At 43.7% G+C, this 27,547-nt stretch overlaps 1 protein-coding gene across 1 annotated transcript; it reads right to left on the bottom strand.

Annotated features, from left to right (window-relative positions):
* Positions 1 to 748: 748 nt before the first annotated feature.
* Positions 749 to 17,025, bottom strand: slc1a9 (solute carrier family 1 member 9). The gene is made up of 11 exons (XM_087808997.1): positions 16,925 to 17,025; positions 9,690 to 9,845; positions 9,448 to 9,600; positions 8,705 to 8,958; positions 7,266 to 7,371; positions 7,057 to 7,183; positions 4,155 to 4,388; positions 3,452 to 3,646; positions 1,948 to 2,082; positions 1,446 to 1,878; positions 749 to 989 (listed from the first exon to the last, which is right to left on the bottom strand). The coding sequence occupies exons 2-11, from the start codon at positions 9,838 to 9,840 to the stop codon at positions 813 to 815; spliced, it is 1,965 nt and encodes a 654-aa protein (XP_087665123.1). The 5' UTR covers positions 9,841 to 9,845; positions 16,925 to 17,025; the 3' UTR covers positions 749 to 812.
* Between the last annotated feature and the right edge of the window lie 10,522 nt (positions 17,026 to 27,547).

Below are 27,547 nucleotides of genomic sequence, written 5' to 3'. Positions count from 1 at the left end.
GACGCATCCAGGAAGTAGATAGACTTGAATTTGTAAACTAGCAACATAGGAGAAGATTCATAGACAGAAAAAAAGGACCACGTGACACCGAGACTACGTCCAAAACCGCTACATCCTCCACAACTTGACACTACAAATACATTGACTCACAGGAAACGGTCCATTTTAAATTCTCTTGCGACAAATGGTGTCGAGAGTAGGATAGTGAAGCCTGTCATGAAATGTTCGGGATGATCCGGAGTAAGAGGTGCTCGAGACAAGATACCATGTGAACCGTTCGACCGACTTTCAGGTGAAGAACGAGCTGAGCTAAAAGACAAAGCTCTCCATTTATCAGTGGATTTCTTCTCCCGTCCTTGGTCATAAAACCTCTATCTGAAGCTTTCTATTAAAGTGTGTATTGAAGGAGGCTGATGGAGAACTACAGTAGGTGGACGGAAGATGTAGCCGAGTGGACGTAGCATCATGTTAATGTCAAAAAATATATAAACAAAAAATCCTAATCATCATTTCACGCACCAGACCACGGCAAAAATTAAATACAGACCATCAAAAAGAAGTTTTACAGCAATTGTCAGAGAAACTTTCGGGTCAAGGGGGCAAAAATCACTAGCAAAACTCACTGAGAGTCAACTTTCTAACAGCTTCTGCCTCGACGGCAAAAGTCTCGATGGTTCGTCTTCGTCACCTCGTCGTGTGTGTCTCTCCGTCACCGAGTGAACCGTCACCCACAAAATATAAGAAATCAGACTTCCGCGGTCGACAGTTAGCAGCATGCTAAAGTGGGCGGAGCCATCGCCGGAAGGAAGGGCTCAGGGCAGGTCGCCCATCTGGAGGGCGTGTCTGCGGTCGTAGGCCGTGTCGTCGCTCTCCTCGCCGTCGCTGATCTCGCCCAGAACCCTCTCCTCTTCCTCCTCCGTTTCGCTTTCCCGATGCAGTCGCTCCCGCTCCCGGTCTCGCTCCCGGAAGCCACGATGTAGCGGCGGGATCTGAAAAGACGAGTCGGGGTTCCGTGTTGATGTAAGTAAGTTAGTAAGTAATTTTTATTTGTACAGCGAGGATGTGTGTCAAATAAAAGTTTAGTTTTAGGAATCGAAAAATAAATATTCGGGGGAATGTACTCATGCTACATGCTACATGCTACATGCTAACCCATGTACCCTAGCTAACCCATTAGCTAGGTCGGTAGTTACTTTTGAGGAAGTTAAGAGTTATTTTTAAGAGTTACACCCGTCTTTACTTTCAATTTTGTGTGTTCAAAATTCTCTGGTTCATAAAGGCCCTCAAGGAGAACCGGTAACACCTGAACATTCCGGGGTAATTCCCTCAAAAGATAACACTATTCGTATTAGGACTCTTGACACCATCTAGTGGTCAGGAGGATGAAAGCACAGGTTGCGGCTCAATTGTTGATATAATAATGTGTCTATAAAGTGACTTCTTACCTGGTTGTCGTGGGTGGGCAGAGCGCAGTATCCCGGCTCGGGCCTGTGGAGGATGCGGGGCGAATGGGTCCGGAAAGGCCGAGGGGAGTGGGAGCAGACGGAGCGCGGGGAAGGCGAGCGGACCGATCGCGGGGAAGGGGAACGCACGGAGCACGCGGGGGAGTACGTGGTGGAGTGGGATTGCGTGAGCACATGGTGGTTTTGTTTGGGAGGGCGAGGGGAGCGGGGCGGGAGCTCGGGCGGTTTTATAGCGTCGACCGGATCCATCTCCGGCAGCATCGGGGGAGGAGGGATGAAATCCAGCTCCTCCTCCGGATGGAGGATCTGCATCTCGGCCGCGTCTATCTCGTTGAGCTCCGCCTTGGACAGGTGGTCCACGATCCCGGCGCCGAAAGAGTCGCCCACCACGTTGATGGACGTGCGCATTCGGTCGCTGGGTGAGCACACGGTTTCACGCCGCCGCGTTAGCCGTCGGTTAAAAAAAAACATTTCAGTGACTCACAGCAGCCAGTCCACGGCGATCAGGAGACTGATGTCCTGGGTTGGTAGTCCCACCGCCGTCAGGATCAGCAGCATGGTCACCAGTCCTGCACTGGGGATGCTCGCCGCGCCTACGCTAGCCAGGGTGGCCGTCATACTGCGGACATACAAGGAGGTACTTTCAGTTTAAAGGGAAGTCGTGGTTTGTTTCCTTGTGTTGTTTGGACCTAGTACTTTGGTATTTCCCAATGTCCAAGAACATAACAAGGTTAATCTTTGAGCTTGTAATGCTAAGCTAGAAAGGCACTAAGATAGTGCATACCTCTGCCAAGAAGCTCACACATGAGGAAACCCTGTGAAAATCCTCCTGAATCCAGATGAACTAAACCTAGTCATGTTTCTGGTGGTTTCACGAAATCGATCGTTCATTTGGTGAGTGATGCTGTTCACAAACAAACAAACATAACAGGAACGACAGATCTGTGATCTGATCTGATGTCACACCTGACCCCAGGATTGATCTTCGCCCTGTTTCCGATTCACCGAAACACGACTTCAAAGTGTCGAGTTTCATTTTTTGAAGCCGCAGCCACAAGTGTTTCCTCTCACGGAGCCACTGGGAGACAAATAAGTCTGGTAACAATCTGCAGCGCTCACAACAACATCCATCTCACAATAATCGTTTTCAGGGCGTCTGTTGGTCGCTCGAGATGCATCGTCTGGTATTTTTTACGACAGTCCCAGCTATCCGGGGTGCTGAACACGCCACACATATTGAAACCAGGAAGTGACATAAATGGACCCCGGAAAATGAAAGACGATAAAGATTTATGAATGAAATACAATAGTGATCGTTAAAGTATTGAAAACCATTGCATATATTTAACAATATCGATTATTAACATCATTTACAGATTTATTTAAATGAGCATAATTGACTTTTCCCATATTTTAATTTTGAAAAATAACTAAATTCATCAGAATATTATTTGTCAGCAGTTATAAAAGTGTAATAATTAGTGAATATTTGACATTTCTTTGTCATTGATTTGCTCTGAAGAAAATTGTTTATTTTTTAAATTTTAAAATGATTTATGAATGTATATTAATATTCCTTTTTGATTAGTCTTTACCAAGATATTATTGGATCATTTCTACTTCTATTGATTTGATGACACAATCTCAATTATCTTTAAATTAGTCGTTTAAAAATATATACATTTCCAGTAATTATCATTCAATTCTTTCATTGTTTTTTTAATTGTATATTTTCCTTTAAAGAAAGAAAATTTGTTCTGAGCTTTTAATATTTGACAATTTAATTATTTAATTATTAAAACTATATTTCTAATAATGAGTTATTTATATTTTTCACTTCGTAATGCAACAGATTTGAAGCAGTTTTTTGTATTGTTATAGTTAAGATAATTTAAAAAGCGAACATTTATTTTCTTTCAACTTCTATTGAATATTTTATCGAGTATGTTCGGTGATATTTGTAACTAGTGAAAAGATCCTGAGGTCACCTAACGGTGATGATTTGTCCTCCGTCCAGCGTGATGTCATTCATCTGCGCGATGAAGATGGCGGCCACGGCCTCGTACAGCGCAGTACCGTCCATGTTGATGGTGGCGCCGATGGGCAGCACGAAGCGGGTGACGCGCTTGTCGATGTTCAGGTTCTCCTCCAGGCAGCGGAAGGTGACCGGCAGCGTCCCGGCACTGATGGGGGAAACAAGAGGTGGTGAGAGCCACAGTAGGGGGCCCTCGAGGGGAGCCCGGGTCAACAGAAGAGGAGTTTGACTGATCCGGACCAGCGCTGGACACTGACTGCTGTTTATAAACATTCTACATCATCGCTGCGTCAAGTTTGACCTACATAGCTGAACAGGAACTCACACCGGCTGGGAAATAAATACAAAAGATGGTGGAAATTGTGCACATTTTGTTGTCCATTCTGGACTAGCTGCTGATAAATGGATCAGAACTTGTACTGCCCACATGGCCCGGATGTTGGACGTCCACCGGGAGAGGCTGTCTTAGACCAAAACACCTCCGAAGTTCCAAACGTGTTTGGTGGCCCACAGTGAAGTCCCTACTTTCCCAAAGGAGTTTTTCCAATGGATCAAATAAAGTTCTATCCATCAATCTATGAGCAGTAGTTTGAAAAAACGGTTTGAACTAGATCAACCAGAAGTCCCCGGTGGAGGCCCTCGGACCGGTTCCTTACCTGCTGGCCGTGCCTAGCGCGGTGATCCAAGCCTGGAAGATTCCGGAGTAGAAGGTGATGGGGCTTTTCCTGGTGATGCCGAAGTAGATGGCGGGCAGGATGAGGCCGCCATGGATGGCCAGTCCCACGATGACGGTGACCATGTACAGGCCCAACTGCCGGGCCACGATCTCCAGGTCCCCGATGGCGGCGATCTTTCCGGCGATCAGGGAGGCGATGCCCACCGGGGAGTACCTGGATAGAAAGTTAATTTAGATGTTTTGGTTTTTACTGTTAGATTAAGAAGTTTAATCGGGGAGTGTCAAGAAGGTCGACTTTAAGGACCATGGTACCGCTGGTACCTGGCACTCCCACACTGGGCGTACTGAAGTCTGGGACTGAAACCTCTTAGATGAACACATCTGGGATTATTCAACATTTTTAAACCAGACTCTGCAGTCCTCGAGGAAATATCTTGCTCAAGAACATGTAGGCAATAATCCATCCAGATGTGGGATTCGACCAGTCACGGCCGAGCCTTGTGCAGGACTCCTTACGTGGAGATCCGGGTCAAGCGAGCTCCATCTAAAGCGCATGACGAGCCGGTGGGGTGAAGGACGTGGACAGATGGGTGAGACGAGGGTTCCCTCCATCTATCGGGGGGTGACGGTCTGCGGAATGTCGGGGAGGAGCCTCGGCGGCCAGCGCCCAGAATAATGTTATGACCTCCCGAGGGAGCCCGGGGATGGATGATCTTCTTCAGACTGAAATGGATCTCCAGCGCCGGAGACAACGAGAGCCGGTCCTTGAAGCTGCGCAGAACTCCAGAGTGTGTGTGCGAACAGGAAGTGTACATGTGCAGCTGGACGGCGAAGGATGCGTGTGCTTGTTCGTATCACTCTCGCTGTATAAACAGATTACTCACGGGGCCCGCGGGGCCGGCCAAACACAGGGGCCAGTGTATACAAGAACATACGAGCAGCGCATCCATCCAGGCGAGGAGGCCGCAAACAACTGTCAGCGAGCGCCAGGCGCGGACACACACACACACACACACACACACACACACGGACACACAGCCAGTGTTTCGCCGACAACTGCACGACACCCGAGATCCAAGAATGTGTCTTCGCGCGGAGAAAAGTGCTGCTTTGGATGAAGATTGATGCGCTGTCACGCACTTCCTCGACATTTGGTCGCGCCGATTTTTTTTATTGGTCGACGAGTCAGAGAACATGACGAGCAGAAGACTATGGACATGGGTTTTCTCAGTGGGAACAGGTGGAAGAACGTCACGGTCTTGTTTAAAGGAACGGGGAAACCTGTGGTTGAAACAGAGCTGAGCTAAAAGACAAAAGCTTAGAAAGAAGAGTCAGCTAGACTAGCTTCTTCAGCTCCATATTAGTTGGGGTTAGGAGCCAATATTTAGGGTGTGGATGCATGGGCTGAAGCCCATCAGGGTGAGGTTTGTAGAAACCCATTAGTGTTTTGAGGACTTGTGAGTGTCGTTAACACCTGGACGGGGGTTGTTGACCTTCACTTCACTTAGGGGCGTCATACATGATAGAGTGGTTGACTCGTGGTCTGAGAGGTTGCGGGTTCGATCCCAGTACCAGATGAGATTGTGGCGTTGTGTCCCTAAGCAAGACACTTTACCCTCATTGCTCCTGATGGTTGAGCTGGTGCGCTGCGTCGCAGCCTACTCCCATCAGTGTGTGATTGTGTGTGTGAATGGGTGAATTTGTATACTTAGTGTAAAGCGCTTTGAGTGCTGAATAAGCATAGAAAGCGCTATATAAGTAAGAGCCATTTACCATTTACTGTCCAACAAGGTGTGACCATGACATGTTCCTTGAAAGGAACCTCAACAGGGAACACGTGATGGTTAAGCTTAGCTGGACAGTGAAGGTCAACAGTCCAGTTGCTTTTGAACCTCTTGGATAACCACGACCTCGACGAATGAGAACCTTCACGGACAGCTTAGAAAGAAGCTCAGTCATCCGGACAAAAAAAAGGAATCAAGTTGAAGGGGCTCTCGTCTTCTCGACTAGTCACTCTATGGAGCTGGAGTAGGTTTCTAGTATAGGATAAATATATAGTCTATAGTATATCGTTTATAGTCGGTTAAAGAAAAGGCTCGGAACACAAAAAAACGTCGCCGACTGTAGCGTACGTTCTGCTCATGAGTGAGACGTAATGCTTCGCCATAACAGCGGGTGGCGCTCATCTGTGTTGACGCTACAAAAAATTGAAAACCGGAAACTTTTTCACGATAATTAATAGAGCTAGCTGCCGATTTTTTTAAACTGTTTTGAGACAGTAGTCAAGAAGGTCGTTGTCGTCTTCATGCGATGAATGAAAGAAAGTACGATGTGTACAGAGAAGAAGAAGAAGAAGAAGAAGCTACTGGCGTTGTCAGGTTTAAGGCTTATGAAGCTTCATGAAGCAGTTTCGACACAACTCGGGTCAGCAGAGGGCGCTCTTGGCTTAACATTAATCAAATGTTTCAGTTAAATCAAAGCCAACCTTAACTTGGATGACAAAATCTGGATGGATCGATTTCTTGAATGTATCCATTAACATGAAAATGCTAAGTGGCTAAATATCTTCGAATAAAGTTGATAGCAGAGACTCAGAGTAGAACCTCTGCTCCTCCAGGAGAAGATAGTTGAGGAGGCTCTATATGGACTCGTAATGAGGAGGCCCTGGGACACCCTGGAGAGTGAAGCTCAGAACTATGACGGTGGTTGTGAAACAAAACTACCTTCACACACTAGAATCATGTGTAAAAAAAACACGTGTGACTAGGGAATGTCTGGTGGTCCCTGGTGTACACAAGCCCAGAAGGACCAGGCCCACATCCATCAGGACCTGCTGTGGGATCTCCACGCCTGAGCAGAAGCAGACCCGCGTCAACACTGACCACATGATCATGGACACCATCGTCATGATGATCTCGTTCAGGATGTTGAAGAAGTCGCACATGATCTTCCCGCGCTCGCCCATGCGGCCCATGCAGATGCCGAAGGTGATGAAGAACCCGATCAGGCCTGGAGGGAGAGAGAGAACACGTGGGTGTCGTTGGGTCCCAGCTAGCCGGGGCGACGGGCGTCGGGACAGGCGGCAGCTCACCGAGAACGTTCATGCCCCATTTGTACTCCAGCTTCTTCCTGTTGACCAGCAGCGGCTCCGTCTGGTTCTGAAGCGTCAGTGGAACCTGCTTCAGAACCGTCTGGACCTGTGGACAGAACCGCTGGATTAAAAACTGATACAAACGACACATTTTTGGATAATTTAATTAAATAATTTGTATATTGAAAGGTTGAATTTTATATTATTTAATAAATAATTCATTAAAAAAAAAAAAAGGATTCTTTTTTAAACCTTTAACTAATCATGCGACGCCCAGTATTGACTGGTGACACTATTATATCATTTTTAAATTGAATTTAAAATGCTAAGAATTAAAAAATAAAACATTTAAAACATATATTTTTGAATTACTGGAATTAAAATGTAAAACTATGTGTAAAGAAGGATTTCGATAATATTCACATTTTTAATTTTAATCATATATACAGAAAAATTAAACCTTTCAATATATAAATCATTTACTAACTAAATTATATTTTAAATGCCAAAAGAAATTCAACAATAAAATTCAGAGTTTAAACATTATAAATTGTAACTGATATACTTCCATAGATCCCAAGATTTTATTTTAAAAATACAATTTAGATGTAAAATAAATATACATATTTGAAAATATAAATATGAAATTAAAACATTAATTATCTCATTTTACCTTATACAGATTCAAAAGCTAAACTTAAAAAAAAAAAATCAAAAAATCTACATACGACATATCAAGCTCTATGTGTTAAAAATAAATGTTTTATTTTGAAAATACCGGATTTTCTTCAATTAAATTATTTAAAAGAAAGCTTCAGCCTTGAAAATATATATTTTTTAAATTAAATTATTGAAAAAATGTATTAAAAAATCAACATTTCATCTTAAATGTTAAATTTAACAATTCAATATACGTATGGAACTGATATACTTCAATAGACCAAGATTTTAATTGATTTTAATTAATTTAATTAAATATATACTTAGTAGTATGTTAATAGTATGTTTTCTATATTTGTTTAAATAAATCAAAGATAAAGGAAAGCTAAAAATAAAACCATGAAATAAATACAAGTATTTAAAAATAGATATAAATATATATAAAGATAATATTTATAAAGATGTAAATACAAAAACAACATTAAGTTCATTTTTACATCATAAAGATTTAAAGGATTGACTTAAAAAAAGAGAGATAAATAAATAAACAGGGACAAATGTTGTCGTACACTACGAGTGACAGTTGTGTACTTCTCCAGACGGAGCTAAATAAGGAAGCATTACAGCTGCGGAGATTATCAAGTGCTGACCCTCACCTCTGTGCGCACACTTGTAATCACACTCTCACACACACACACACACACACACACACACGTGCCACACAACATCTGTGACTGACGGCAACAACAGGAGGTGGACTCGGGGGGGTCCGGACGTACCTGCTGGACGCAGGCCTGCACCAGGTTCTCCGGGAAGAGGTTCCGGAGCAGGTCCAGGAAGGCGTCCAGGCTGCTGACCTCCTGGTTCTTGGGTATCACGACGTAGTTGGCGCCCCTGAGCTTGGGGTTCCCCGGGTGGATGCTCAGCACCAGGATGACCCCCAGGATGGCGGCGATGACGGTGGTGGTCATGTAGTAGACCATGGCCCGGCTGCCCATCCTGCCGCTGGAGCGAGCGTCCAGACCCGCCAGACCTGAGGACACATGAAGGTCATTGACTGAATCAAAATCCTTGCTGTCGACCCAAATATTTATATTTCTTGAACTTCATTTTAAGATAGTATATTCTTTATTTATTTATCTAGAAACTTATGGAAAATGTTTTTTTAAACAAAAACAAACAAACAAATATATAAATTTACTGTAGATATTTTTATGCTTAAATAGGAAAAACAAATAATTAGGAAAATAAAATCCTACATCTTTTTATAACAAAAAAGTAAAAGTAAACTGAGAAAACCTTTGAAAATTACTTCGAATAATGATATACTGTACTGTATATATAATGTCCTAAAATGATTAGATTAGATTAGATTAGAACAAAATACCTTTTGGGAAAACAATTATATTCTAAGACATTAAACATTTGAATTTTATTTAAAATGACAATGAAAGAGTAATATATATGTATATATATATGTAGAAATACATGAAAAGTATTTTCTGGACGCGGGAGGATGTACCTGTGATGAGGCTGGATATGATGAGCGGAAGGATCAGCATCTTCAACATCCTCATCAGGATCTCTCCGGGGAAGGAGACCATGGTCAGGGCGGCGTTGTCGGTCACGCTCATGTAACGCAGCGTCATCCCGAACAAGACGCCCATGACCACGCCTGAGGAGAGACGACCATCACGCAAACTTCATCACGTCCCAAAGAGATGCCGGTCATAATGTTACGGCTATCTTTGGATATATACGCACCGAAGACCGTGAGCCCCAGCAGCAGGTTGTGGGTGTTGCGGCTGCAGTGCCCGGCATCCTTGTACACGACATCGGTGTTGTCGTCCCGCTGGCTCTCCTCCTTACACTTCTTGTGGGCGTTGGACTGGTTGACCGCCGGCGGGTTCGTCATCCTGCCTGGAAGACAGAGAACTTCAGAAGGTTGAAGACCCCCCGCATTCCTCTCCGGTGGCCGGGGAACGGTTCACCTCGAAAGTCAGTCTCCCCGAAGGTAAGGGGATTAAGGGAACCGGCACCGACCAATCTCCCAGGAATGTCTATTGGTTGTTGCTTTAGGTTCCTTTAGGGAGGTAGAGAGGTGTGACCGTGACAACCCAAGTGGCGCAGCAACAACTCAAGGGAGGTAATCTGTCACACTTCGTCTGCGTCAAGATGCCGAGTTGAACAATGATATCAGTGTAACGCCATCGAAGCGCAGAGACGCAACCACCCTGTGTGAGTCCAATGAGCGTTTTTATCTTTAAGTAATGAAAGAACTACATCTATTATTGAACTACACAACTGTGTAAGTATCTGACCATCACTGGGGGAGTCTATTCAATGTATGTATGGCCTCCTTAATGCTAGCAGAGATCCAACGTCTTCAATGACTTCAGGCACCTGGACAACCAAGAGAAGAAAGAGGACCAGCCAAAATCAAGTTCACCTTAGAGGTAGGTCAATCTGATTGGGGGGGTCTTAAGTTAGTGGAGATTCAAAATGTTGGATCAGAGAGTCCAAATTGTCAAATTATCTAATGTAGGTAAGTAAGTAAATTATATTTGTAAAGCGCTTTTTCTAGACCAGGGTGACAAAGCGTTTAAGCAATCAAAACAAAACTCAATAAAATAAATACTTAAAAGATCAAGATAACACAAGAACAACACAGGAGTCTCAGAGAATCAAGGAAACGCCTGCACGAATAAAAATTTCTTAAGCGAGAATTCTGACCCGTTCTAGTAGAAGAACTCACATTTTTCCGATCCTTAAAACTCTTCACTGGCTGCCAGTTTCTTTGAGTATTCAACTTTAAAATTGTGGAAGTATGGAAAAGATTTAGACGTCTATGGTCCATCAGGTCCTTCCGAGGGAGATCCTTGAGACAACAGACTATCGGATCGGAGAACGTTTGCCTTCTGGCTCAGCTTTTTTCGTAAGGTTTAGATATGTCACAGTGAAAAAACATTCACGTCAAGATACATCAGAACTTTACCGCTCGGATCCGACGCATGTTTGGAAGATACGAAAGTTTTTAAACCCTAAGTCGGAGATAAGCTGAGCAGAAGTTATCCCGGGTCAGCACAAGTGTTGCGTCAAAGACCACATATCACAGAGCTTTTGCCGGAAGAATTTCTGACTCCGGGAAAAAGAAGGTTGATGACTACACTGGAAACGGGAGCAGATCGAGGGGAGGAACCAGGTTGACTCCAGAAATGGGAGTCGCACTACACCGGAGATCCAGCAACAGTAGTTCCTTCAACAGTAAGGTCAAAGACCCTTTTGGTTAGAGGCTGCAACGATGACTGGGAGATGGAAAGTTGACACTGTTGAAGGTTCAAGGATGAGTCAGAAGCTGAGCCACACATTTTTAAAGAATTCAATGCCTCGCAAACCCCGAGTGGTTTGTTGATCAAAATCTCAAAGTAGGTCTTACATGAACAGATAAGCAAATACCATCAAACCACTGCCTCTCTTCTGGGAAGGTTCCAACAAAGATCAAAACAGAGAACATGGAGTGAGAATCAAAGCCAAATCGTTCTGTATTCCTGTATTAATTGAATAATTGAATCGTATCAATGTGGAAAACTCATCGAAGAAGGTTCAACAAAACACGATTTTTTCTCCAAAACTATGCGATCAATTTCAACTCTCGCTTCTTGGCCAAAGTCAACTCGTCATCCTCAACATTTAGTGAGTCCATGGCAACAATAACAGAGCACACAATCCCCCCCCCCCCCGATGGTATATAAACACATCTGGAGACCAGCGCGGCCCAGTCCGGCTCAGAACTCTCAAAACAGCCTCACTGAGACAACTGCAATCAAACATGATTATAATCCATCAGCCGAGTCAATTACCCTGGAGGATTCATTGGAATCGGTCCCTCAAGAAATTCCCAGACGGCGAATAAACATTACCTATATATGGTCTGCCCTTTTCACCTGAGAACCATCCTCTGCAGCGCCGCTCCTTCGAAACAAGAGCGTAATAAATGCGCAAAGTCGGATTGTGAAAGGGTATATTTGGGGGGCGGAGAATCTCCCGTCAAGTTTCAATTGCAGAGATACAATATAATCCGCAGCGGAGGACGGAGGGGGGGGAGGATGGGAGGGTCTGCCATAGTCTTTGCAAATCCTCTTTCCAATCCTTCCATCATTCTTTGCCCTGACAATGTTTGGCTAAATCACAAGATGCATGTCCTCAAAGAACACGTCATAGGAGGTGCCAAAAGTTGCTTCTCCGAGAGTGTTTGTTTTGAAAGTGCGTTTGATTTGCTTCAATCCCAAATGAAAAAACCTCAGCTGTGTTATTTTTAATCTCTCTCCGTGCCGAGTACTTAAAAGAAGGCAAAACAGCAGAAGCATCAATCATCTGTTTGGTCGGGAACTTCGCTGAACCCTGGTCCAGGTTTGTGGGTCATCTCGCTGATTCACAGTTATGGACGTGGTTTCGACTCCGTCCGTCTTTCTCGACTCAGTGAACGACAGCACTCTTGACCCTCGGGAAGAAGATCTCGTCGCCCACCAAAGAGCTGCTTTCTTAAGAACATCTTGTTCGTCTCAACGTGAAGCGACATCATCAGACCGATTCCACCCGACATTCAAAGTCGAACAGCAAACACCGGCCGTACAAACAGATTTACCGTATATATATATATATATATATATATATATATATATATATTATAAGTCGCTCCGGAGTACAAGTCGCACCAGCCATAAAATGCAAAAAACATATATAAGTCGCACTGGAGTATAAGTCGCATTTTTGGGGGAAATTTATTTGATAAAATCCAACACCAAGAACAGACATGTCATCTTGAAAGGCAATTAAAAATAAAAATAGAATAGAGGCAACAACAGGCTGAATAATTGTACGGTATGTTACGTTACATGACACAACTGAGAACCTGGTATGTTAACATAACATATTAAGAGTTATTCAGATAACTAGAGCATAAATAACTAAGAAGTTTACCAAACCATCCGTGTAACTCCAAATAACTCAAATCCTATGAAATCTTCATCCTCTGTGTCACTTTTAAACAACTCCGCTAACTGCGGAGGTAGAAGGTGCGCCGCTTCCTCTTCTACGTCGAAGTTATCAACACAGGCCTAGAGCGCCCTCTTGAGGTTTAGTGTGAAAATAACATGTGAAATGATATACCGGTAATAATGTGTTAATAATTTCACACATAAGTCGCTCCAGAGTATAAGTCGCACCCCCGGACAAACTATGAAAAAAACTGCGACTTATAGTCCGGAAAATACGGTAGTGTGGGATGTGGTCATCTGAGTCTTCCTGTGAAGACCTCTGAGGGTTGGCAGCAGATCCAGCTGGAGTCAATGGTCACGTCTGTCTGCAGGAGCGTCAGAACAAACAGGGCTCAGGGAAGGAGTCCTGTCGACGATCCTTAAACCTGGCCTCGAGGAACCGTGGCACGGCTACGTTCATCTCATCTCGGGAGTATCAGACCTCAAGAAACAGATGCCGACCGGAGGATCAGAGCGATGACCAGCGGCGGACGTCCTCGGGTTACATCATATCACAGCTTAGTGCTTCTAATAAAACAGTCGTTCCAGTCGCCAAGTTCAGACGGTTTTCGCCGGGGCGGCTTACAGTAAATCCTGGTGCTCGTATCAACATGACACAGGTATTACAACTCTGCCAGGTAGGTCGCCAGCCAGTCAGAGGGATCCCTTTGAAGGGAGGTCTTGCCAATACATGTCGACGAGGAGTTTTTTCGGAACAAATCCACCTCAAGAGATCTTTTAAAAAACACTCACAAGACCAACGTGTACTTACGACATATCTTCTTCATCTTGGTCGTTTTTCCAATGGGACTCTTTGATAAACCCGAGCAGGCAACAGACCCGGACCTTTCTTCCGAGTCGCCGACCGACTATAACAGACTGGTCTGCATTAAACCCCCCAAGCCTCATATAAACGTCCACATCAATGATCCCGCAGAAGATCATTAAAGGATAATAGAGTCCCTCGGAAGATCTACGTACAGATAAGTACATGAACAAAGCCTCGGACACGAGTTGGCAAACATACACGTGGACGTAAAGACGAGAGGATCTTAAGAGTCGAGGCAGATGGGATTCATCATTCCAGTCCGAGGAGGAAGAATTTCCAGAAACGTCATCCCGGGGCATATATTGTCCGTGATGGGAGCGCAAGGTATTTCTCGATCATTCAAACAAGGTGTAACAGAACCACCGGCTCCAGAGTCCGTCATACTTAGTTCCATTGAAAGAGCTTCATCATCCCGTCTGAAGGGGGCAACGTCGCTAGAGCATTTATTGCATTTAAACCGGCAATTAATACAGAATCCAAAGGTGGTTTCAGTATTAATTATTACACAGAACCATCGAGAACTACCCAGTTTGACCCTTCTTAGTTTCTCCAATTGAAGAAAAGTTCCATGTCTCTACGTCAGTGTTTTTCAACCTTTTTCAAGCCAAGGTACACTTTTTTCATAGAAAAAAATCATGAGGCACACCACCACCCAAAATGTAAAAAATAAATAAATAAATGGTACTATTTAGATCTCTTTTTACGACTGGACATCAACCAATCGGTCCAATAACCATTTAAATGACATACAGAGCAGGCAATCTCAGCTCTTTTCTCTTTAATTTGTAAATAAATAATGTTTTTTGACTAATTAGGTCAAATTTGATATTTTCCCGCGGCACACCTGACGATCTCTCAAGGCACACTAGTGTGCCACGGCACAGTGGTTGAAAAACACTGCTCTGTGTTACCAGTTTTAGACACATGATTGGACAACCTTGCCTAAGGTCTCCCATCTTTTTGTATTTCAGAAGTTCTGACGGACGTCCTAAAGGGTAACCCTGTGTCCGTCCAACTTGTTGCAACCATGACTGGTCTTTATCTTAGTAAATCACCTGCAGTCTAGGCCTAAACCCCCGCTCCCCCCAGCTAGCATGGCAGCAACAATCCAAAAATTGAAACTAAAATTCAGGATTAAAATACGCACGAAGAGTTTGTACATTATCTAGGAGGTTGTTTTTTTTAAGGCTTTGTCATGTACGTGTGTTTCCAAGTGTGTGTGTCTCAGAGGATTATTGCCACTGGTTGATTGTTTGGTGTGAGCTTTGCAAGGAGATGGAGATATAATCCGCTCGCCCAACATACACACAAACACACACACAAACACACACAAACACACACCATTCTCTGCGTCACTGAGCCCCTCCCTCACTGGAGGCGGATTCTGCTCCTTCACACACTTCTTACGTGTTCGACCGCCGGCTCTGGATTCTGCAAACCCCCTGGTTTCGTCGTTTAGCTCAGCTCTTTTTAAAAAAAAAGACAAACGAAAGGGCCGGTTCTTCTCCACCCCTCAACATGAACAAGAACCCAACATACTTCGTGCTCACTTTGGGAAGATCCCATCTGGACCGGAGAGTTCTTAAGTCTGAGAACCATGGTCTCAGACTTAAAAGAGCTCTTCACCCTTCTGGTAACTACAACCGATTTAAAACGAGACATCTTTCTTGACCTTCAATTCTTTGACGGTTAAGGTCGGCCATGTCTTTACAAAAGTCGTGTTCAAAAGCTAACACAACGCAACACAACATCAAAGTATTTTTAAAGTCATCACTCAAACGAACGCGGGCGAGCGCCGAGTGCCGCCGGACGAGCGAGAACTTCCTAAAGCGATCCTTTAAACCCCTCGCACCCCTAAATAAGCACGAGTCCGTCTCAACACCCGGGCGATGTAAACAGGGAGTAATTGAGTTAGCCGTGGATTCAGCGGCTGCAGGGGCGACTAATTCCTCAGATGCCGACGGCCTGGATTCGTTGCAGCTGGAGGGAAACTAACGTTGGACGGCCTCGGGTCAGCGTCGGTCAGGCTCGTCCACGGGCGTCCGTGTCCTCAGCTGACTCTTCTAAACCTACACAATCTCCTCTCGGTTTACTGGACGCAAATATATTTTCAATTTCAGTTTTAAAAGAATTGCTAAAGATAGAACCTGGTGGTTTCATGTAACTACGTGAAGGTAATGGTTTTTTTACTCACTTTGAACTTATTCTTATGTTTTATACGAGGACAGGTCTGTTGTTCTTTTAAAATTAGGAATATATTTGAAATGTACTGCCTTTAATTGTCGCATTTTGATTCAAATGTATACGTATCTTATTGCGATTAAGTAAAAAAAAGAAAAAACAAGAAGTGAAATTCTGACTTTATCCTTTTATGTATATATTTTCTTACAATTTTCCATCCCTTTAATATTTCTTTGTCATCAGTTTATTCATCCCTCGGTCCCCGTTTGATCGTAACTTCTGTAAAATGATTTTATTCTTTCCGCATAAACTTTACGTCCCTGAGAAAATTTACGTTAAAAATTGCATTAGTTTCTCAAGGTCAAATATTTTTTAAGGGGAAAAAATAAAGAAAAATGAAAAAACGTTTATTTTTTAGAAAAAATAACAACATAGGAAAATGAAATGTTGCATGAAAATCAATTTATCAATAACCAGAATGAACACTTTTATAATCTCGATATTTGGTCCTGTTAGAGGCTCTCACGAGGCCATAGGTGGCCCCCGAGCCACAAGGAGAAAATACCTGGAGTGTCATCCCACATCACACCTACATTACAGCTGGCTCCTCCAGTTCCAGGAGTGGTTTCATCACTCGTGCGAGTGTGTTGTGCGTCTACAACTGTGTGTGAGTGACTACACAAGCCCGCCCCCCCCCTCTGCTGATAATCTGAGTGTATTAATCTGTGGTTTGAACTCCTTAAGCACAGACTGTTTATCACATCTGCTCTCTTCACCCTCGCGAAAGCTCGGCTATATTTAAACTTCCTCTGCCGGAGTGAGTTTTTGATGCATCGGCTCGACTCGCCTGTTTCCGAAAAGGAAAAACTTTGGGATGAAACCCGACCGACCTGAACGGGATGTCTAAACATCCTGGAACATCTTTTTAAAGGACAGAAGAGAAGGAGTCTTACCTGTCGAGTGTCGTCGACTCCCGTCCAACGCGACTGAGGCGTCGGGAGCGCCGGGATGAGAGGAGGGATGTGGGAGATGACGAGTCGCCTTCTTTTACGTCATCTGAGAAAAAATTGGAGATTAATGCCGCGGCTTTGTGTGCTCGACAAACCCTCCCTCCCTTGTCTCCTCTCCTGCCTCCTTGTCACACACTTGCAGCCTTGAACGCCACAATTATTTCAGATTTGACACTAAATACATCCAGATACAAAAGATGTTTCCTCGGGACAGAAATAACGTTGATGTTGAAATGTTCTTAAACTGATAGTTAGACCAACATTCTCTCATTTTCTACTCACCCTCAAGGGTTGGGATTATAACAAGATTAATCGGTTCTTTTTTAGAGTTATAGACAAAAACGTTTGTTCATTTTAATGTAGCGACCGGAGCTTAGTTGTCTTTGTCTTCATCTTCGTCCAAAAAGACACTAAAAAACATTCAAATACCTCCATAACTGCTCTACTGTAACGTCCATCTTGGATTGAATGATGTACAGAATTGTTCCCAAAACAACTTAAACAAGTCTATAGTTTAGCTTGTTTTTAGCGGGCGTCGCTAGGCTAACAGCCTAAATTTTATGCACTGAGACTTGCAATGTTTTTCAATGACGAACGGCATCAGGCAGAAGCAGAGAGACTGATAACTTTCACTATAAAACAAACTAAAACAATAGACCTATTTAAGATGTTTCAGAACAATTCTTTATGTCGAGGCTTCATTACAAGAGTGACGTTACAGACGAGCAGTTACGGAGGTATTTGGATGTTTTTAAGTGTCTTTTTGGACGAAGATGAAGACGAAGACAACTGAGCTCCAGTCGCTACATTAAAATGAACAAACATGTTTTGTCGCCAACTCTAAAAAGAACAGATTACTCTGAAAACAATCCCAACCCTTAGTCGACATCAGCGTGAGTAGAAAATGAGTGAAGTTTGAAATGAAAAATAAAGAAGATTTTAAAAAAGAATCAAGATTCCATCGTTTATAAATGACAACTACATATTGGTAACAACAAAGTCTGAAATGTCAGCTTGATTTTCTTTACAATTTCACAATCTGTGAGGTGCGTTGGTACGTCCGGTTTTCCTGTCGCATCACAGCAATGTATGGTGGCCTGTAGAGGTCAAAAGAAATGCAAAAGAAAACACATCACAACGACATTAAGCTACAACACAACAAACAAACAGAAGAGACACAAACTCAGGTTGTCATTTAAAGAAACTTGAATTTCCAACTTGTTTTTTTTTCAAAACCATCGCTTTTCTTCTTCACGTCTGCAATAATAATCCTCGAGGGGTAAGTCGTAACCGCAATAAAGCCCTGAACACTTAACTCTCCAGAGGGCCAACTAGTGGCAACATAGCCAAATAGCGCTAGTACGAAAAATGTTTTTCTGACATACTTTTGATAGAATGTCAGAAAATACATTTTTTAATCATAAAATATGTATATAAATGAAACAGTCTTGTTTTCACGTAAATATCCGAAGTTGAAAAGCCTTGTTAGCCGTTAGCTGCAGTTCATGCTAACAGCAAACATGCGTCCGTCCTTGCTCAAAGATCGAAGTCACATTTTTTACAAATGAAGCCATTTTTTTTTTTACAATTTACGATCGTCATTCATATCATCATTACTATATGTAGGTCACATGGGAACATTTTTTAGTTCATAAAAAGTGCGAAAAATGTCAAAAATGTGGCCCCATAACTCCAATAACTTTCACACCGGATCGTAAATCAGTCGAGTTTTTAAAAACACTTTTGTGACTCACGTTAACTAGTTTTCACACCCAGTAGCGATTCTTGACCTCGTCGGGCTCCTTCACTCGTTTTTTTTTTTCTTTCACCTGGAGCGAAGTTTTTCCGACATCCCTCATGCGCCGTGTCACCAGGAGACAGATTAACACGCCCAGATTGGAAGAAGATCGCACCGACATTCCACCACTGTCACATCTCCGAGTTAACCTGATGATGAATCGCACGTGTGTGAGCGCACAGGTATGTTTACATTTAAAAAACACTTTGATTTACAATGGAGACGGACGCCCCAGAGTCAATCAAACCCTCCCTCCCACCGGAGGGCGCTACAAGTCTGCGGTGAAGGGAGGCAGACGCCGGTGAGCTTCACTGATGTGCTTCACGTTTGTGTGAAGCGTCAGGAGGCGTTTGGTGCTCGAGTGTTTACGAGGAGGTTTGATTTACACACCTGCTCAGGTTCAGTCACAGCGGACCTCACAGACGCACAAACAGCCGTGACCAACAAAACATTTCTCTAGTTTTCTTGGAGGTATTTCTGTGATAAATAAAGGATTATGTTGATGACTATCTCAGGGTTTTGTTTACGGGTGAGGGTGATCAGTAGCCAGAGCTTTCTTGGTCTACCCTCGGGCCTCTTTCCACCCTACTTACCTGGGAGACATCCTGACAAGATCCAGTTCTATCCAACCATCTTCTCCTGGTTCTACACTTTCCTGGATGACACACAGTCTTCTCGCTTGGATTATTGCAACAGTTTGTTTTCATGTCTAAACAAGAAGGATGTGTCTCGTCTGCAGTTAATACAAAACTCTGCAACGAGAATTTTGAGATGCTCTAGTAGAAGAACTCACATTTCTCCGATCCTTAAAATGCTTCACTGGCTTCCAGTTTCTTTCAGGATCAACTTTAAAATTTGGGTTCTTTCTTTCAGATCTATTCATGGTCCTCCTTACTTCACTGATCTGATCCAGCCTTACACCCCAGCTCGGGCTCTGAGGTCTGTGGATCAGAATCTACTGATGGTTCGTACAAAAGCAGTTCATACAAACATTAGTACATGCAGTACATACAGTTCATACAAAACTATGCAGCGAGAATTCTGACCTGCTCTAGTAGAAGAACTCACATTTCTCTGATCCTTAAAACTCTTCCAGTTTCTTTCAGGATCAACTTTAAAATTCTGGTTCTTACTTTCAGAGCTATTCATGGTCAGACCTTCCATCTGTGATCAGAATCTACTGATGGTTCCTCGCACACGGTTCCGGACCAGAGGAGAGAAATCCTTCCAGGCTGTTGCTCCTAAGCTTTGGAACCATCTTCCTTATATGTTTTGAGTCTGTTGGGAAAGGCATGGATAGGTGACCCCAAGAAACCCTGAGGCCACAGCTCACCCTCGGAGAGGAGACTCCAAACTTTACCTCAGTTGAGCGGAAAGAGTTTGGACTTGATGTGGACTTTAATAACCTTTAAGGGAATAATGGACGTGGAACAAGGGTTTCCTGTGGTTCATCTTCTGATCTGAGGTCAACTTGTTTGTTTCAATGGAGGAAAAAAAAAAAAAGTACAATCTCTATTCCTGTACAGGAATACTGTTCCCCCCATGGAGAATTATTAAACACCCACACACACCGTCCCACCGGAGTGACAGATGGAAGGGGGCTGGACAGGAACCGGGGGGGCCCTCGGACAACTGGGCTCCGCCGCTCTTTTGTGCGGTCGCCGCCTTGTAAGTCAATCCTCGACTAATTGCCGGAGCGGTTCAAACACAAAGTCTGCCTCTGAAACCCAACCGAGCGCTTATTGTACCGAGTTAAGTTTACAACGTGCAACATTTCTCCTCTGGCAGGAAGCAGACAAAACGCTTCGGACGGCGGCGGCGGCGTCGACGCACACGGACACGTCGGCGCGTTAAAAGAAGCAAGAATTAAGAGAGCGGCGAGAAGACGTAACTGTAAATAGATCGCTCGATCACATGGTGGGGTTGGGGGGCGGTGGTGGTGGGTGAGGGGGGGGGGGGGGTTACCGGACTGCAACAAATCTGTCACAAGTGAATGAAAGTGTAGCCGAACACAGTCCTGTAAGGAGACACTTAGGAGGGACAGATAGGGCGACATGGAGGAGTAATTGAGAGGTGACCCGGGGCGAGCGCGAGGTGCCGTCGGAGCAGCAGGAGCAGCGATCCAGACCAGTGTAAACAAGACCAACAGGAGTCTGGAAGTGTGCGGCTCCGTGGCGACGTCTGAGGCCCCCTTTCAATAAATCCGGCCGACGTGAACCTCCGAGAGCAGCTCCTGCTCGCGATAAAAAAACCTGTTTCTCATTATGCATCGAACGACAAATACTCCTTTAATGAGCGCTCGGCTCCTGCGCTCGCACACTCCCTCGCTCCCTCCCATAGCATTTTCCCGAAGGTGAACATTCCATACGCTAATTTCAGTTTCTCGCGGGGTAGGCTTGTAGCCGCATGTGTTGTTTGTTTGTCAGATCGACGGTGCGTGCATACTTGTCTAGTTGTGTGTGTCGTTGTGTGGTCTGGCGGCAGACCGTGTCCCTCCTGCGCCTTTTGACCTTTAGTAAACTGTGAAATTTATTTTCACGCCTCGGTTGCTGCTGTGGGATGCTCCACCTGTGGCCGAATATTTCCGTAGAGGAAGTTCAGCGGCGAGGTATGTTCGCCAATTTCGGTCCCCCCTACAATATCAGTCCCCCCCCCCCACTTCCTACGTGATGACCCAGCATATGCGAACGTCTCTTAAAAATGGGTTAAGGAAACGTCAACAAAACGTTTACATGATACTTTTTACCACATAAAACATTTATATTGACAAAATTTCTTCGATTTCCTGGTCTGACGGTGTGACTTTGACACCAACAGGAAGTGACCGCGCTACATGTGACGAAGCCGCTGATTGGCTGAAGCTGTTTTTACTAATAATAACGCACAACTGTACAATGCAATACAGACATTCGAGTTCCGAAATAATTCTCTTTTCAAATAACAAAAATGTTAGAATATTCCCCTTTCTATAACTCATTCTACCTTCATAAACACCTCAGTAATTATTTAGTTTTCATTTCGAGTTTTTTCCCCGATTTAAATCAATGATTAAATGTACATAAGCGAATTATTTCGGAACTCGAATGTTTGTATTGCATTGTACAGTTGTGCGTTATTATAAGTAAAACAGCTTCAAATAGCTTCAGCCAATCAGCGGCTTCGTCACATGTAGTGCGAACACTTCCTGTTGGTGTCAAAGTCACATGATCGTCACACCAGGAAATCAAAGAAAGTGATTATGTTGACGAAGATCGTCTTTTTGTTAATATAAATGTTTTATGTGGTAAAAAGTATCATGTAAACGTTCTGTTGACATTTCTTTAACCAATCAAAAATATTTTAAAGAGTCGTGTGCAGGTACATAATAATAACATGTTGTTGGGAAGATGATAATATTAGATAAAAAAATGATAAAATGTTGCTGCGGAACAACCATTGATGTAGAAATTTGAACTTTTTTGTTTATGACGTGACCTATAAAGTCCACGTCAACAGGGGGAGTTGTTAGATTAAAAATTATTGTACACTATAAGTATACGCCATACTTAAATTAATGCTAAAAGATAATCAAAATATAAAGTATAAATTACTCGCTTCATCTAAGAGCTTAAACGTTTGAATACACATACACAATCAACATTTCACTCAGACTGATTCACTGTCTCAAGACAAGCTTGGAACAGACGTAGAGTCATGACAACGGTTATTTAAACGTCTGTTTGTCTGCCCTTTTCACACCTTGGGTCGTGGATCAAAAGAACGAAGCAGGGACACACCCGTGAGGGGGGGCTAGGAGACAGGAACCCTCACCCAAGAACATTTGAATGATTAGAAAAGGAAACAAAGTAGGCACGACTCTCCACAGGAGATCGTGACACAGGGAGTTTGAAGGAACCAATAGGGCGATAGGGGGAGGAACTCTCGGCCCGGAAATTTGCCTTAAATATGGCGATGTTTCTACAGTATGAGACTGTCTCTCCCAGAGCTGTCAACCTGAAGAGCTGCCGGCAGAGAGCGCGTCCAATCGATCGTAAAAGCTTGTATTTTGTTTGACTTGCAGCGCCGAATAAACGACCCGTGACACTCTGCATTGACCATTTGTCTCCATAAAGCAAAGTATTAAGACCCGGAGGTGACGTCGTGTTGGAGCGAGCAAAACGGACTACAGTTTTGACCGTTTTAGTTCGCACATGCAGCATGTGACGTCATCACATAGGAAGTGGTGGGACGATATTGTACCTACACCGGCAACACTGTCGGGAAGTGACGATTTCACCCTGAGGCGAATTAACTCACCTTTGACCCTTTACCTCGGTGCCACCGCTTGGCAAACAGACTCCGGGGTATTTCCAGGAGGCTTCGGGTAATTGAGAGGGATTTGCTGCAAAAGGAGGTTGTTTTTTTTTTCGAATTGGAAACACATGCCACAATATGCCGCCTTGTGTGTTCAAGGGATGTTGGTCCGACTCCTGGGGGGAGCGACTGGATGCCAGAGGAGGTGGATGAGGTGAGGAAAGACAACAAGAAAGAGTATTAAGATATGGAAGGTGGTGAAGGATAACAACCAGGTGGAGGAGGAACATTTATAATTAAGAAGGCAGCAGACAGACGGATGACTTTGCCCCGACTCGCTATTGACAATAATTGACATAATAGCCACCTTCTAATTACACTTTGAGCAGTCCCGCTCCGTACATGTCTCATAACTGATCACCCAAACAAGCTTTCAGTTTTCAGGACTTTCTTCAAAGATGATGGAATAGCTTGAGGATAGAATAAATGTGTTTACGAAACAACCATGTTCACAACGGAAGCTTGAAACCCGAAGGCGTTTTTTTTTACCATTGGAATGATGAGTCTTATGTGTTCCCAACTCAGAACATACAGCCCAGGGTGGACTGATCAGAAGGGTCTCTAGGTACCACTGTACTGTGATGATCCATACAGTATGTAATGACCCCAGAAAACTACAGTCTCTTTGAAAATGTACAAGTTATGTGAAGATACAAGGAAGTAGTTGGTGTTTGCCGTAGGGAAATGTAAAGCTAGCAGTGCAACGGTTTGAGTTAAGACTAAACTTTCGTTAGAGCAGGTTTATGGAAGAAGAAGTATCTTGAAGGAAGTCAAACTACGAAGTATGAAATTCTACCCCACAAGGTGTACAATGAAAGTGTTTTATACTACATTACTACTACCCCCACACATCCTGACTCTCTTTTTTGTGGTCGACGGTTTGTCCCACGTGACGGAACCTCTGCCTTTTAATGTCCATCCATTGGTGTGAACGGGTAACGTGAACCTCGTCTCTGGTTCTCATGAACCAAATATCGCGTTGACACACCCCTAGTATCGACGGTGGAGGTCATAGATCAAGAGTCGTAGGTCTCAGGTACCAACACCTGCTCAAGGCCGGTAGGATGGGAGGAGTCCAGGTACCAAACCCAGGACACCACACTTGCAACGACATGGTCGAGAATAAGTACAGGATTCCATTCAGGAAACCTCGGGAGGCCGGACATTTGTAATTCAGACAGACAGACGACATCGCCCTGTGTCTACTTAGCCATTAGAAATAATTGCCATAATAGCCACCTTCCAATTACACTCAGATCCGTGTCCCGAGCGAAGGAGGTCGTCCGATGTGAGCGACGTTTCCTCGTGACATCTGGACATTTTTCTCAAACAAAACAACGCGATGACGATGATGTGGCGACGGAAATATTTGGCACGAGTCACAAGTCAGGGGACTTTTATAATCATGGCTCTATATGGGTTCATAAAACAAAAAAAAGGCCTTTTATCTGGAAAACACAAATCCTTAAAGCCAGAGAAAACAGGAAAACCACTGAAGAGCATCGTGCCAGTGGTCGCCATACACTGGGGTTTAGCTCCAAAGCTTCTGGTGACTCAGGGATCTGAGAGATATTTTAATAAGATGTGCCTTGACTGTATAAAGAGGCACGAATGGCTGCCTTTAATAAACTCCTTAAGCCTCCTCAGATGTGTGGAGACGAGGGGTCGGGAGGCCAAACCGGCTGAAATAAAGGCAAGGGTCCTCGCCCCCTTTTTTCCGTCGGCGTCTTTGTTGCGCCATCACTCCGGTCCACGCTTTAGCTGACAAACTTTCTCCGACTCGCTCTCCGACGCACCTGAGGGCTGAAATATCTAAGTGCACACCGGGCAAGTTGAGACAAGGGAGCGGTTGGAGGATGGTTCGAGGGTTTTAAGGATTTCAAGTGACACTCGGAGCGTGGAATGCCGTGATTGACTTCATCATTAAGACGTGCGTGTCAGCGAGTGCACGGACCCTCGCGAGTGTTGGATGTCCCGAGCCGAGCCTGCACTTTAGCGCGACCATACAGAAGTGACCCGTTTCACCGGCTTTTTTTTTAACCTCTTTTCATGATTCCCCCTCTCTTTCTGTCTCTCCTCTCTGGTCCCTATCTCTCCCATCCCTGAACTCTTTCATGAGCGGTCTCACAGGGGCAGGGTTGTAACACAAACCTCCTCTCTTTTGTGTCCATTCTTTTTCCTTATCCTTTCATCTTTTTAAACATTCAGGGGGCAAAGAGGGTCTGGTGAGATGGAAACCCACGACTTGGTAAAGGAAAGAAAAGAGATAGCATGTGAGACAGCGAGAGAGAGAGGTGGAGAAGGGAGGGGGAAGTCGAGTCAATCCCCCCCTTCTTGTGCTCATCCACCGGTTTATGGCGCTCCCTTTCAACGAGGCCATTCAAGGTGGGGAGGCTCAGTGGACGCGCTGTTCTCCCGGGTCAATGGCGGCTGAACCTCCTCATCTGGAGTGTAAAGAGACGACTTATCCACGTCAAGGACCCGTTGACCTGTCTGTCGGCCCCCCGTTTGTTCTTCGCCGACCCCCATTATGTCTTTTTTTTCTGCCGAAAAAACCCCGCGAGTCGCCAGTTTCTGTCCATTAGCCTCACGCACAAGCGCAACCATGTGTAGGTGTCTGGGCGAGTCCAGTCACGCCGGACGGACATTTCGTTTACAATGAGAGACGAGATCGAGTCTGTAGACGTGTCTTTGCAGAGCCGCTGTCGTAGAGACACGACTTCCTCTTGGTAAAAACATTACAGTGCAGAAAGGAAACATAAAAAGAACGGGAAACTGTCCCGAAACAGAAAGTGTTTCTTATCTTCTCCGGCTCTTCAGGAATTCACATACTTCAAAGACTTTTTAAAGCTCCCAACGCCCTGAGACGGACGTCACTTCGGAACAAGCGAGTGTGGGTTGTTCCGGTTTGTTATTTAAACAAAGTTGAAAAAAACGAAATGTTCTGCAATCGGCAACTATGATGTTTGCCGATGATATGGTGAGTTCACGGTTCAGTTCAGTCTCGATCGGGAGTCTCATGTCGCACTACAACAGTTGACGGAGGATCTAAAAAACCCATCTCACCGTCTGACATGTTTGCTTTAATTACCGAGATAAAAGCTCTCGGCGGCGGAAGGATGTGAGTCGCACGATAAACGTCAGCAACACAAAACACAATCAACTTAAGTCAACAACCGTCCGACGCACAGAAAACACTGATAAGACTAATAAGCGAGGGACGCTCGATGGGTTTTTCACTCACTGCTCAAACATCGTCCTTTATTTATGGGAGTGATTCATCAATGGAAAAGTCATTTATGGTTGTAGGTTCAACGACGCACATGAGCAACGTCAGGAGTCATCTGGAGAGGAAGAGCATCAGCTTACAAACATGTGAGTGAAAGAAATGAATCACTCGACACAGCAGCACCACGTTGAACAATTATGTATACAAATAATATATATATATATATTATGTATGTGTTATTTCTATATGATTGTAATTTTAAAAACAAGAATTTGTTTTAGGCTGTATCTATACATCTATTTCCTCTTTTTTTTCATAGATTAATTTTTACTTTATCTTTTTTACAATGAAAATTGATTAAAAATGTTTTTTTCCGAGTTTATTTTTTTACTTTTTCATGAAGGACTTTTTATTTTTTTAAGAAAGTGTGAAATGTATTTTATTATAGTCCAGAAGTGAGTTTAAAACTCATTTTGGTTTTACATTTCTGCAACTTAAGTTTGTTATCGTCATGTATTTCTACCGATTCTCGCCTGTTTCTTATCAACAATTTAAACTCTTCAAAAGCCTTGACTCTTATAAACTCTTACTTTATATATTTTTTAAACTGTATCTCCTTTTTCTTTTGATAAACAGATAGATTTTTTTCACTGACAGATTGTTTACATTCCACTATTTTCTTTTTTACATTTCGTTTCGTCTGGAAACTTGAATCTCATCCCTTTTATTTTCCTGAATATAATTTCGTCGACTTTTATTCTCTGTGTATTTTCTTTCTGCACGTTTCTTTTTTCAGTTATACCACAGTTTTATTGTTGTTGCAAATAACTTCAACAATAACTAATTCTTTCCACGTCTTTTGTTTATTTTTTTTATTTTTTTGTAGCTTCTGATCAATCGTCGAGATCCATTGACAACGTGTTGTTCGGATCAGTAGCAGCTGAAGTGTCAGCAGTTTACCTTCATGATGCTTTTATTGGCACATTTGCACGGAGCGTGAAAGCACACCAATAAAAACACACACAGGTGTCATTACTCTGTCAGACACACACGAGATGAGATCTCGACGAAACTTGGAAGGCGGCGAGTGTGAGAGAAGACCTGCTGACATCTGACAAAGTGTTTTTAAAATAACAGACTTTGATTCCACTTCACGATTCATTCAAATGGTTTCGCGGGTTTAAAC

The sequence above is a fragment of the Callionymus lyra genome, chromosome 15, assembly GCF_982586985.1.
Source record: "Callionymus lyra chromosome 15, fCalLyr1.hap1.1, whole genome shotgun sequence".
NCBI classification, from domain to species: Eukaryota; Metazoa; Chordata; class Actinopteri; order Syngnathiformes; family Callionymidae; genus Callionymus; species Callionymus lyra.
The sequence above is the reverse complement of the archived record's forward strand: the minus strand, read 5'-3'. Positions and strand labels throughout refer to the sequence as shown.

Bases quoted from the DNA above. Each gene is read 5' to 3' on its own strand.
- slc1a9 (XM_087808997.1), bottom strand. From the start codon at position 9,840: ATGACGAACCCGCCGGCGGTCAACCAGTCCAACGCCCACAAGAAGTGT. The intron at 7,372-8,704 runs GTACGTCCGGAC...TTCTGTCCACAG, and splicing joins TGCAGGCCTGCGTCCAGCAG to GTCCAGACGGTTCTGAAGCA. The intron at 4,389-7,056 runs GTCAGTGTTGAC...CTTTCTATCCAG, and splicing joins ATGGTGTCCATGATCATGTG to GTACTCCCCGGTGGGCATCG.